At 47.5% G+C, this 13,727-nt stretch overlaps 2 protein-coding genes across 3 annotated transcripts in view; one reads left to right on the forward strand and one right to left on the reverse strand.

Annotated features, from left to right (window-relative positions):
- Positions 1 to 3,593: 3,593 nt before the first annotated feature.
- On the reverse strand, positions 3,594 to 10,154 carry nthl1 (nth-like DNA glycosylase 1). The gene is made up of 6 exons (XM_060899578.1): positions 9,885 to 10,154; positions 5,181 to 5,422; positions 4,855 to 5,025; positions 4,592 to 4,751; positions 4,388 to 4,493; positions 3,594 to 4,248 (listed from the first exon to the last, which is right to left on the reverse strand). Exons 1-6 carry the CDS (start codon positions 10,150 to 10,152, stop codon positions 3,825 to 3,827), a joined length of 1,371 nt encoding a protein of 456 aa, XP_060755561.1. The 5' UTR covers positions 10,153 to 10,154; the 3' UTR covers positions 3,594 to 3,824.
- Positions 10,155 to 10,895: 741 nt separating this feature from the next.
- The window catches only part of tsc2 (TSC complex subunit 2), a 94,980-nt gene continuing 92,148 nt past the window's right edge, over positions 10,896 to 13,727 (forward strand). For both annotated transcript variants that reach the window (XM_060899134.1, XM_060899135.1), the window contains exon 1: positions 10,896 to 11,061. The gene's annotated coding sequence lies outside the window, so the exon portion shown is untranslated. The remainder of the gene's footprint in view (positions 11,062 to 13,727) is intronic.

Below are 13,727 nucleotides of genomic sequence, written 5' to 3' on the forward strand. Positions count from 1 at the left end.
CTAGAATGCCGCACAGCTTACGCCCATATAATAATTCGAACGGGGAGAACCCCGTGGAGGCTTGGGGGACCTCTCGCACTGAAAACAGCAAGGGCTCGAGCCACTTATCCCAATTACGTGCGTCCTCACTTACGAATTTTTTAATTATATTCTTAAGGGTGCGATTGAACCGTTCCACTAAACCGTCCGTTTGTGGGTGATACATGCTGGTGCGGATCGGCTTAATCCCCAATAACCCATACAGTTCGCGCAGTGTCCGTGACATAAACGTGGTGCCTTGATCAGTCAGAATCTCTTTCGGGATTCCAACTCGGGAGATAACGCGGAAGAGCGCCTCCGCAATACTGCGTGCTGAGATACTGCGTGCTGAGATACTGCGCAGAGGCACTGCTTCCGGGTATCGCGTTGCATAGTCCACCAGAACTAATATAAAGCGGTACCCTCGTGCTGACCGATCTAATGGCCCGACGAGATCCATCCCAACTCTTTCAAACGGGGTCTCGATTAATGGAAGAGGGCGCAAAGGCGCTTTTGGAATGGCCACTGGATTCACTAACTGGCATTTGCGGCACGCCGTATACCACCTACGGACATCCCCGCGAATCCCCGGCCAATAGAATCGGGCCATTATTCGGGCTAGTGTCTTATCCTGCCCTAGGTGTCCAGCCATGGGATTCAAGTGGAATTCAAGCCTGGAATACCAATTTCCAGCAGCTCTTTGGAATTAAAAGCTGCGTGACTCGCTCTTTAGTTTGAGTGTCCTGCGTCACTCGGTATAATCTATCCTTCATAATCACGAAGTAGGGGAAGGACGGGGTGGCGTTTGGCTGGAGCGTTTGACCATCAATTACTCTCACTTGGTCAAACGCATGTCGCAGAGTCTCGTCTCGTGACCGCTCTAATGGGAAATCTGCGAGGGATTCCCCAATAGAGAGAGGAGGGGCCGGCGGCTCCCCACTCTGACGTGAAGATGACGTAGACGGCTCTGTGACAGCTGCTCCCGCCAAAGCGACACCGGGATCTCCCCCTGTTAAATGGCAGGACCCACTCTCTACTAAGCGTGTCATTAAACCCCGAAATCCCGGCCAATCAGTCCCCAAAATTAAAGAGTGAGTAAGGCGAGGATTAACCGCCGCCTTCACTATAAATTTTTCCCCTCGGAAAAAAATGTGGACTGACACCAAAGGGTAGCTGTGAACGTCCCCGTGCACACACAACACCTTCACCCCCTGTGCACCCCCCAATGCCTCGTGTTGCACCAGGCTTTGGTGAATTGAGGTCTGATTACAACCAGAATCCACCAACGCCTGATATGTATCCTCTTGGATACTCACCGGTATGCGATACGCTCCGGCCCGATCGAGGGCGGCTTCTGGCGCGTCGGGGATCCGAACCACCGCGCCCACCTCCCTTGCCATGCACTGTTGTTGGAGGTGGCCCGGTTCCCTGCAGCGCCAGCAAACCAGCCCGGGCTTCCTCTTTGCACCGGTGTTCTGGGGCTCACTCACCTGAGGGGGGGAGAGACAGACACAGAAGGGCGAAACGGGAGGGCACCGCGGGTGCGGCGGGCCGGCTGAGGTGGTGCCGGCCCCCGCCTCCGCGGTGGGGGAATGGGGCGAGGACGGGACACAGAAGGAGGGAGAGAGAAAGAGAAGAGGAGAGAAGAGACTGTCTGCTGTCCTGCCGCCGGAACAGCCGCCAAATGGTCCTCTGCCAGCTCGATGGCCTGATCCAACACCACCTGATCGACGATCTCCTCGGCGTCGCGGTTGTTGGCCCTCAGCCACCGCCAGCAGGCATCCCGGAGTTGCTGGCCAAACGCAAACGGGCGGCCGATTTCCTCCAAGCGCAGAAAAGCTGGCGCTGCTGTTCGGCGGTGCGCCCCACACGCTGGAGGATGGCCCGGCGAAGGTCCGCGTAGGCTGGTTGGCGGGGAACTGTAGCGCGGCCAGCTGCGCCTCCCCCGTTAGCAGGGGGAGGAGGCGCGCCTCGCGCTGATCCATCGGCCACCCCGAGGTCTCCGCGACTTGCTCAAAGAGCGTGATGAAAGCCTCGGGGTCATCTTGCGGGCCCATCTTTGTCAGGGTGAGGGGGGACGGGCCCACGGTGGAAGCGTCGATTGTCCCTGCCGACGCGAGGAGGTGCCGGAACGCCTGTCGGTCATCTTGCTGGGCCAACACCAGGGCCTCGAAGCGCTGCTCCTGCTCCTTACGGAGCGTGACGAGCGCCTGGTGCTGGCTTTGCTGGGCCATGGCGAGGGCGTGGACCAGGTCGGCGAACGGGGAAGACTCCATGGGGTGGTTCAGCGTTCTGTGCTCCAGATCCCGGGTTTCGGCACCACTGTGGCAGTTCCTATGTATGGGCAGAGCACAGAAGATGGCAGGCCAGAACTGAGTTCACAAAAACTCTTTTTATTCAGCTTTTCAGCTTACTTAACTACACACACACACACACACACACACACATGCGCACACACATCAGCCGTCTGGTTCGGGGGAGAGCTCCTCTGCTCTCGCTCTCCCTCCTTAAGTAGAGCGCGGTCACTGGGAAGACACACAAACACAGGTTAATTGCTCTCAGGTGTAGTGATTCTGCCACTTACCTTCCCTGACTCCGCCCTCCTGTCACAGACCGGCGCTTGACCACGCCCCCGCTGCCACAGACCCCTAGGACTATGCTGGCTGGAGCCTAGTCTCCTGGTAGGGTCACCCAAGCCAGACAGGTCAAAGGGTAGAGGCTGGACGAAGCGCGGTCCACTGGTCCTTCAGGTTAGGGGGTTGGGTACAGGGCTAACAACCCTGTCTCATAAAAAACAAACAAAAAAAAAAACCACGGTGTTACAGAAACAGCAACAAAGGAAAAAGTGGGAAGCCCTGCTTCTGCTGGGTGCCGCCAGTGAAATACCACTATTCTTATCGTTTCCTCGCTAACCCAAAGGGGGGGGGGCCCTGAGTGGGCTCTCGCTTCTAGCTTCCAAGTATCCCCGGATGCTCCCTGGCTACACACTGGGGGCACTCTCATTTGGGGCGGCGACCCGCTCCAGGGACAGTGGCAGGTGGGGAGTTTGATTGGGTCGGTACACCTGTCAAAGCATGACAAAAGTGTCCTAAGGCAAGCTCGGGGAGGACAGAAACTTCTCGTGGAGCAGAAAGGCAAAAGCTCGCTTGATCTTGATTTTCAGTATGAGGTCAGACCGTGAAAGTGGGGCCTCACGATTCTTCTGGCTTTTTGGGTTTTCAGCAGGAGGTGTCAGAAAAGTTACCACAGGGACAACTGGCTTGTGGCGGCCAACCGTTCTTAGCGACGTCGCTTTTTGATCCTTCGATGTCTGCTCTTCCTATCATTGTGAAGCAGAATTCATCAAGCGTTGGATTGTTCACCCACTAACAGGGAACGTGAGCTGGGATTAGACCGTTGTGAGACAGGTTAGTTTTACCCTACTGATGATGTCTTGTTGCAATAGTAGCAATAAGCAGACGTGATGCGCTCTGGTTAATAAAGGCCCACATGAGACGTATGTTTGGAAACATGCACCAACATTTACAAGAGACTGAATACAAGTCGCTATTGATTAGCTAAATTAGTGCAGCACATAAAAATCAATGTTTCTTTATTGCATTTAAAAATAAAAGTAACACACAACACCACATATGAGAAAACCATATATACACAAGAAATGTTTGTGTTTCCTGAAACGCCTTGTTCAGTACCGCGAACACATCCGTGTTTTCACTATAAACCGCTTGTGTTTTGAAACAATTTAGAGATTTTTTCCAAGTCCGTCCTCTCGGATTCATTCCGAATCATTTTCAGTTTATCATCAATCAGCGTTTACGCTCTCTGGTTCTCCTCTGTAGCTGTGGACACGGAGCCTTGTCTTCATTTTTCCTTCTTGTACATGGCGCTTTTGGCCTTGTCTTCACTTCTTGCTCTTTCACTTTGGCTGGTGTGTCAGTTCCGTCCCTGTCCCTTTTCCTTTGTGGACGAGACGTCGAAAGGGGAATGGTGACGGGTTCCTCTTTGATCTGTAGCGTCGACGGCTCCAGTTTTATTTCCAGGTTCTCTCGCAGTACAGCAGGCTCCCTGGGAGACAGCGGAGAGCCAGGTTTGGACCTGCGGGTTGGTGAGGCAGTGTGGGCGGAGGGACAGGTGTGCTGGTTCAGACAGGTGGAGCACAAAGGTGAGACAGGTAAACAGACCTGCTGCCCGAAACCCACCAACAGCCAGTTTATCTCACACCACAGATCTCTACAGGAGAGAGAGAGAGATTTTCATTATTTCACAAGACTTGGCAAGGATTGATGGCACTAAATTACCCCAGGTGTCAACGAGTATGTGTGTGTGTATATGAGAATGGAGTTCCCCGAACCCCTACATTCCTGGATACCTTGGTAGCCACTCCTCCAGCGCTCGACGGGTCTCCTCTGGGTTCTTGGTGGTGGTACGAGTCCATCCCAGTCTGTTAGAGATCCGGTGAACGTGTGTGTCCACTCCTGAATGCATACACACCCAGACAAGCACATTCATGAAAATGGCTACGACATAACTGATGATAAAACCCGCCTTGAAAGCACCCTTACTTCCTGCTCACCGATGCCAGAGACCCGTTTCCAGGCGATGGCCATGGCCAGGTGGGCCATCTTGGGGCCGACCCCGGGCAGACGCACCAGACCCTCCAGTGTGTCTGGGATGTCACCTCCAAACTCGCGTTGGATCATCTCTGTCGCCTGCTTCAGGTACTTCACCTTCGTCTGTGTGCGTGTGACAGTCAGAGTCATAAACATTTACACAAATATAGAACGTATACGGAGATCTATATGAAATTCGTAAGGAAGGGAAAAAAAAACCCATTACCTTCCAGAAGCCCACGGGATAGATCAGTTTGCCCAGTTTGTCCTCATCCATTTTGAGGATGGAGGACACGCTGAGGTCGTGGGCACGCAGTCGCTCCATGGCTGCAGCCGTCACCTGATCCTTCGTCTGACTGGACAACATCAGAGACACCAACACCTGATAACGCATCACCTGAAAGGAAGAGAGAGAGAAAGAAGGATGTTACAGATCCCCAGAATTACACACCCTCTGCTGATAAACTACCTTTAGAGAAACAGTACAGTTCCTGAAGTATTACTTTAAAATCACTATCAGCTTTAGCTTCAATCGGGTGTCTCAGGGATCACCTCGGGTGGAGCCTGGGGGTCGTAGCACTTCTCCGCCCCCATGTGGTCCACCGGAGCGTCCCGTCCACTCCGCATCTCCCTGATAAAGGACAACTGCCTCCTCCAATCAGGCGGCTCCCAGCGCTCTTTCTTGACGCAGGGTCCCGCCTTGTCTTCATACTCCACTTTAACGTGGCCCCTCCTCAAAGTCCGAGGTGATCTTAAAGGGGCGTGGCCATCCTCAGGGTCTTCCTTAGTCATTTCTGTTCATACAGACACACAAAATAAAGTCAGCAGCAGTGATGGGAATAACGGCGTTAGAAATAAACGGTGTTACTTTTTTTTAGTAACGAGTAATCTAAATAATTACTTTTTACATCGTTATAACACCGTTCCCGTTACTTACAATAAAATACTATGCGTTACTTTATTAAAGCTGTTCTCATCTGGCACGCTGCTCGTTCAGCCTTTCTTTACTCTGCTTTCGTGTGGGGCGGGGAGACACGAGACAACGGCACAGTAAGCCAATCAGAGTAGATTTGGACAACATACGTAAGTAGGCTCCGCCTACTGCACTACTACACACTCTTTCAATCAGAAGACGCAGCGATGGCGAGCGGTCAGCCCAGCACTGCGCTTTCACATTGGAAATACAGCCAGGACTTTTCATTACTTGAAATAAAAGGCAAGAATGTCTACGTGCAATGCACATTATGTCGAGGAACAAAGCGTTTGTCCTCGTCAGTGGCCAGTAATTAGTAACATAATTTTAATAACTACAAAAATATATTACATTTGATAGATGTCTTATCTCACATTGTCCCACAAAAATATTAATATAGTGTAAATAACGTTACTAATTGGTTCTGTTAAGTGTCCATTTCAGTCATTAAACACATTTAACATTCACTTTTATTATGATTACACTAATTGAATTTGTTTTTTTTGAGGGGGAACAAAATGTAACAGAATAATTACTTTCCCTGGTAATTAGTTACTTTTATGACAAAGTAACTCCGTTACTAACTCAGTTACTTTTTGGGAAAAGTAACTAGTAACTATAACTAATTACTTTTTGAAAGTAACGTGCCCAACACTGCAGCAGTGATCTTACAATGGTGCAAAGCACTGTAAGATTGAGACATGGTCCAAATATTCTATGGACCCTTCTCACGTGACGTCACGACAAACGCGGCCGCCATTTTGGACATGTACTACCAGTAGTCTACCACAGCCAACAACGAGGAACGACGGCGAAGCATCGAAAGGAATATAGCCATCAAAGAAAGTTTTTACTTTCAGCAAGACTTCCATCATGGCCATTATATTGTTGTGCACCTGGATGTAGAAACCATCAACACACAAGGCAAGATTTATCATTTTATCGGATCCCGACAGATGCTGACCGACGGAGAAGATGGATGGTCTCTAAAATATCGGCAAAATGATGTTTATTGACATAGCAATCGTGTGTAACGGGAAGCATTTGCATATCCGAAGTGTTGTGTTTACATCAAAGATAAAATAAACCGATATGACAACGACTGCTGCTGCCAGGTTGGGGACACAAACTAGTAGAAAGGAAGTGTGCCAACAGTGCCAACACACTTCCTTAGTGGTCGATTCTGCTTTAAGGTAAGATGCATTTAATTATTCGTCTGCTGTGGGTTTGGAATCGGTAGCCTGACCGATTCGTCCATGTTTGTGGTGCCATTTGTTTGTTGACGCGTGTTGAAATGGAAGATTGGTTGTTGACATGATTTCCAGTGATGCTTTGGTGCTGCTGTGGATCAGATGTGTTGAGTAGCCTGACTGTTTTTTTTTTCTTGCGTGTGGTATCATTGTTGACGCGAGGTTGTTTTTTGAACATGCCAATGCGGACACGATTTCCCCTGATGAGTTATGACTTCAGACGCGATGCGTGTGTGGAGTCCGCGTGATGTGTGCGTAAGATAGGCTTCTCATGTGTTTGGAGATCCGCGCTCTGAGACAAGCGCAAGCACACACACCCCCAAGGGAAAAAGGGACCCCCCGAAAATATCGGCATAGTTCGAACACTGGGTTGGAGAAAGTAATGGCAAATAGTGAGTGCACAAACCATAGAAGGTAAACTGTACACAGCGCCAGGGCAGTGTGATGGTATGTCTACTTTTAGATTGTGTTAGCTTATCAATGAGCACACTCGTCACTCGACGAGTTTCACGTCTTTACGACGGATACTTAAATGTGTGTTAGGTATTATTGTTGCAGTCTAAGCAGTCATTGTAGCAGCTAGATGAGCGAGAACCAAAAGGGTCTGTGCCATAAACCGTTATTTCTTCATGTCCAAAATGGCGGTCGCGTTTACGAAGGTCACGTGAGTGAAAAGGGTCTATAGTAGACCTGGGCATTCTACGGCCCGCGGGCCACATCCGGCCCGTTGTGTGTCCCTGTCCGGCCCGCGAGGCCAATTATAAATTACAAAATAAATGGGGAAACCCCCATATTCCGAGTGCAATATAATGGTGCGACTTTTATTTTGAAAGCGCTATGTTCATGTTTACGTTCGAACGTGCGAGCTGTGCGTGAACGTCAACTGCAACAAGTGAGGATAGCCAGCACGTCGTCAGTCAGGCATGTCAGCTAAATTGTATATATAATAAATAAATGTAAATAATAAATTGCACTGATTCAATGACTGGTTTTGTTTTCTTCTTTATATGTAGCCTACACCACAATTCCACACAGCCTATGAATAAATATAATATTAATTATGTATTGACATGAATATATATTAAGTAGGGTGGATTCAGGTAAATTGGGCCATCAGGTAAACTGGGCCACTTACGCACTGAGCTTTTCATCTCTTCCAATTTTACTGACCAATCACCACAAATGTATTTAAATTGTTGCAACATTACTACTTTTGCTTTAAGTCATTTGGATGCCATAATATTTCTGTGATGAATGAATGAATGAATCTTTATTGTCCACAAGTGTGGAAACTTGTCTTCAGTTTCACCACATAAAAAACACATATGACTCCATTTCATGTAAAAATAGTAAGGAATACTACTCTAATAAATAGATGATTAAATTAAGTGTAAAAATTTTAAAATGTAAAAATAGTAAGGAATACTACTCCAATAAATAAATGATTAAATAAATAGACTCATCTTGGTTTGCAAAAGTCGCCTGTGTGTTGGATACAATTCCCACTTTGTTTATCATATTAACTGCATTGGGAACAAACAATTTCTTGTATAGGTTTTTAATGGCATTTGGTCCTCTAAGGCTACGTTCACACTGCAGGCTGAAGTGACTCAAATCCGATCTTTTCGCCCATATGTGACCTGTATCCGATCTTTTATTGACAATATGAACGACACAGATCCGATTTTTTCAAATCCGACCCAGGCCGTTTGGATATGTGGTGCTAATTCCGATCCCTATCCGCTCTTTTCATATGCGACTTCAGTCTGAACCGCCAGGTCGCATTCATCCGACTTACACGTCATCAACAAGCCACAAACGTCACTATTCTGCGCTGAAGTAGGCGGCGGGTCTCTCAAAAAAAGTTACAACAACATGGCGCATAATCACGGGCGCAGATAGAGGGTGGGACGAGTCCCACCCAGATTTAAATTCACCTCGCTCGGTCCCCCCCACTTATAGGGAGGAAAAAACATCTATGCTGTCTTTCTTTGCATAAGGCAAACCTCACGGAAAAATCAAAAGACTAATTACCATTCGGTTTATTGAGGTGCACAGCAGTGTATACATAGTTGCAACAATTCACATAAAACAAAACAAAGACTGATATTCGGTTGGTTGAGCTGCGCAGACTGCACAGGTTGCGAGCTCGAGCTTGGTTGCTATGGTTACTAACAACAAGTTTGACAGGCATATCGGGGTTGGGGTTGGTTTGCTGGCAGCTTTGTCCCCCCCAGTTTTTTGTCCCCCCCAGTTCAAAAAACGTATCTGCGCCCCTGCGCATGACATCAATGCGAGGGACGCTTCGGGCTGTGAAGGTTCTGAATCTTCTCAATGGAAGGACGCAGAGGTTAGGGAGCTGATTTCCATTTGGGGGGATGCAGCTATTCAAGCTAGATTGGATGGGTCATACCGCAACCGGGCGGTTTTACTTCTGTAAACACTGGCCATGCTCACTGCGTGTGACGGCGTCGTATCCTGCAATGCGCATGCGGAACACTTTTAGGTCGCTTTTCGTTCATACTGAGGATCACATACCAGTCGCATATATTTGTTAATGTGAACGACCTCACAAAAAAATCGGATTTCACAAAAAAATCGGAATTGAGCATTAAGCCTTGCAGTGTGAACGTAGCGTAAAACGCCTCCCTGAGGGTAAGGGGATGGGCTGGTGTACCCCTAAAAGTCAGGGGGGGGTCTTTCCAAGTTTGCAAAAAAAAAGTGGCCCAATTTACCCGAATTCACCCTATATTAAAAAGGTGCGCCTTACATCTGGTCAATAAAATTACAACCTAAATTTATCGTGGCCCTCTGACATAATTTTGGTTTCTCATGTGGCCCCTTGTGAAAAATAATTGCCCACCCCTGGTCTATAGTCGGTCAGTCGGTGGACCTTAAGAAATGTTGAATGAGAGGGGATACAAGGTAGATGCACATAATAAAAGTCCAACTTTGTAGATAATTCAACATTAAATCACTCAATGTTTAATTCTTAATAACTTTTTTAAAGTAATTAGTAATTATTAAGCCCACCTGTGACCTTTGACTTTCCTAAACCACAGTATCCATCTGGAGACCCCCCTGTTTTGGAAATGGTACTTTCCTCCACCATGCCGCATTTTAATCTCCGGATTCCTCTTCCTTTTAGTAAAGTTTTAGCACCTCTATCATCTCGTGAAAGCTCTGACACGACTTTTCTCTCCTTACTGAAATAACGCGAGCTCTTCTTCATTATTTTATTCCCGAAGTATTGATGTGTCTGAGGTGCGCGCGCGCAAACAGAACGAACGACCCAAAACATCCGTTCACGAAACCGGAAGTGGCTATACAACAAGCAGCCATGTCAAAATAAATGCATGAATAAAAAGAATTATTATTTACTAAAGCAGTTAGAAATCTTGGTTAATGAACGATATGGCAGCTACACGTCCTTCCCTGCACTGCTGTGTAAAAGTATTATTATAAAATAATAATATAAGTCCCACAAGCGGTTGCTTAGCAACCGAGCAGCAGCTAAATCTAAATCTTTTTTTTTATTGAAACAAAAGAATACAACGACAAACTCACTACAATACATTTAACAATTCTATCAAAAACCAAAATCCCACTTCCAAAAGCTGCGAAACAGAAATCTACTTAAGCCTTTGTTGACTTCCTGTGAAAGCGACACAGAACTACAATTCCCATGACGGAAGTTGAACTCCCGGAAGTGGAATTGCGGAAGTGGAAGTCTGTATTTATTTATTTCAGGATTTATAAGCAATATGGATATAATATAATACAAAATTACACTGACAGTGAAATATTTTATAATTTAAAATAAAAAATAAACCAAAACATATTTCAAATAAATAAATAAGCGTTGAAAACATCGCGTTCGATTGGTTTTCAGAAAATATTAAATTTATTTATTGGTTTGTTTTTCTATTCGTAATTTTTGGATGATTCTAAATATCTAATGTAAAAATCATATTTATTAATATTAAACAACAGTAAACCAGGGTAGCGACCGGAAGTGCATTTCCTTCCAAACCATGACATCCGGTTGGAGCAGGGTTTGATCGGTCGATTATTCGGTGGACGCTTTTGCTGAACTGCACGGCTTGAAAATCCATAAATGCATAAAACTAATGTGATTTGCTGCTTTAAAAAGATCCACCGTGTTCCTGAGACACCTTGATGAACAACCTCCTTATTTTACAGCCGTGCGGTGAGGAATGTACACGCACAGTGGGTTACTGGGTTGTTTATTTGTTTATTTATCCATCCTAGCTTGTTTATTAGATTCCCACATCACTGTGGTTGTTCGGATCGAGACCCATACATGTCAGAGCGAGAGCTGAAGGTTGTTGTGAGTCAAAATGTTTAAAAAAAAAAAAAAGTGCACATTTGACACCTTTTGAATTGGTGCATTTAGTTTGTGATAACAATAACGTCATAATTCTCTGTCAAACTCAGAATAAAAAGACTGTAGTCTCTGTAATTAGATCTATATAACTGCCTCTATTTGCATACGTGATGAGGCTCTGCATAAAGATGAGGCCACGCCCATTCACGTGGCTCCTCCTCCATCCTTCTGTTCTTCTTCTTCCTCTTCTTTTTTTTTTCTTGTAGTAGTAGTTATACTTAAACCACTCAGCCAGTTATAGGCGTATGCATGTAACTATCTGTTTTGTGTTTCAAACATCCATATATTTATCTTGATTTCAGATTTAACTATTAGTGGGCGTGGCTGAACCTGGAAATCTCATCTCATTATCTCTAGCCGCTTTATCCTTCTACAGGGTCGCAGGCAAGCTGGAGCCTATCCCAGCTGACTACGGGCGAAAGGCAGGGTACACCCTGGACAAGTCGCCAGGTCATCACAGGGCTGACACATAGACACAGACAACCATTCACACTCACATTCACACCTACGCTCAATTTAGAGTCACCAGTTAACCTAACCTGCATGTCTTTGGACTGTGGGGGAAACCGGAGCACCCGGAGGAAACCCACGCAGACACGGGGAGAACATGCAAACTCCACACAGAAAGGCCCTCGCCGGCCACGGGGCTCGAACCCGGACCTTCTTGCTGTGAGGCGACAGCGCTAACCACTACACCACCGTGCCACCTGAACCTGGAAATGTTTTATTGTAATTAAAAATGAACCCTACCGCTGGAAACATCCATCCATCCATTATCACTTATCCTGTGCAGGGTCGCGGGTGAGCTGGAGCCTATCCCAGCTGACTATGGGTGAGAGGTGGGGTACATCCTGGACAAGTCGCCAAATCATCACAGGGCTGACAGAAATGCCGCTTTTCCACTACCAACGCGGCTGAGTTGGGCTGAGCCGTGCCATGCTGAGTTGGGGTGAGTCGAGCTGAGTGGGGCTGTTGGAGTTGCATTTCGACTACAACCGCGCTGAACCGTGCTGGCTGGAAGTGGGTGGACACATTGGGTGGAGTTAGCGAAAGTGGGTGGACGTCACGTGATGTCGTTAGGCGGCGCAAACAGTGACATCAGTGACCTTTTAAGCGGTAGTCTCACGACCCGGATAGTAAACAATAAACATGGAGGACATGGAGTCGTTAGTGTTGCTGGTCTTGGTGCTGTGGCTTGTTGTCACCGACAACGCCAACAGATACTGGCAAGAGCGTATAGATGAGGCGAGGCGCATAAGGCTTCAGAAATTCTCGTAATTCGTAATTCTTCTTCTTCCGGGTTTACGGTGTTTACAGATCCCAGCGTGCTCGCGGGGCGTGTGTGGGCGTGTGAGGACACTCCTCCTCACCAATCAGTGCACAGGGGAGTGTCTCCTCACGCCCCTAGCCCCACTCGGCTCGGTTTGGCTCGCTTCAGCCCCACTCCAAAACCATGCGAGTTTTGGGTGCTGAGTAAGGCTGAAGCGAGCTGAGTCGTGCTGCTCTGAGGTAGTCGAAACGCGAGTCGTGTCGGGCTGAAGTGAGCTGAAAAAGGGTAGTGGAAAAGTAGCCTGGCTAACGCGACTTCAAAGCTCTGCGAGCATTTGGTCTGGCCAAGATATTAAGCCCAACCGTTTCCCAGAGCCCGTGGTTGACCCGCCTCCCTGAAATGCCTCAGTTTGCTACTGGTCGAAGCCAGAAAAGGCTGTGACGAAGCTTAAACCAATCACATCACTCTTTCCTCTGACGTATGCGACGCGACGGGGCTAACTGGTAGATTAAACTCTTACCGCAGCCGGTCGGGAGCAAGGCGAAAACGTCCTTCCTTTCAATAAATACCTCCAGGGCTGCTCTTTGCCCCGTTTTCAATGAGAACTTCCCGTTGAATGCTTTCAATACAGCATCTATGCGTAATAGATGCGGAAGCGTGAATGAAGCGCTTCCGGCATAGATTCTGTAAACAATCTATGGCTTCCGGTCGCAGTTCTACTACGTCAGTGCCTTGAACACGCCTCTACCCAGGGCCGTTGGAGATGCTCAAAGTTGATTGGTTCCCGATTTTTCGGGAGCTTGGAAGAGCTGTAGATAGCTTGCCTGGCCAGACTAAGCTCGCAACAGGCCCTCGTGTTGCATCACGCTTAGGATGGGCGGGCCCAGGCTAGTGGAAAAGGGCCAATAGAGACAAACAACCATTCGCGCACTCATTCATACCTACGGTCAAGTTAGAGCCACCAATTAGCCTAACCTGCATGTCTTTGGACTGTAGAGGAAACCCACGTAGACACGGGAAGAACATGCAAACTCCATACAGAAAGGCCACTGGGGCTCAAACCCAGAACCTTCTTGCTGTGAGGTGACAGTGTTAACCATGACATCACCGTGCTGCCCCCCTGGAAACACTGGAAGAAAATCAGATATAGAAATGTCAGCGTGGTGTATGAATTTTGCTCTGCTAGTTACTCAAACTC

Source organism: Neoarius graeffei, chromosome 18 (assembly GCF_027579695.1).
Source record: "Neoarius graeffei isolate fNeoGra1 chromosome 18, fNeoGra1.pri, whole genome shotgun sequence".
In the NCBI taxonomy this organism is placed as follows: domain Eukaryota; kingdom Metazoa; phylum Chordata; class Actinopteri; order Siluriformes; family Ariidae; genus Neoarius; species Neoarius graeffei.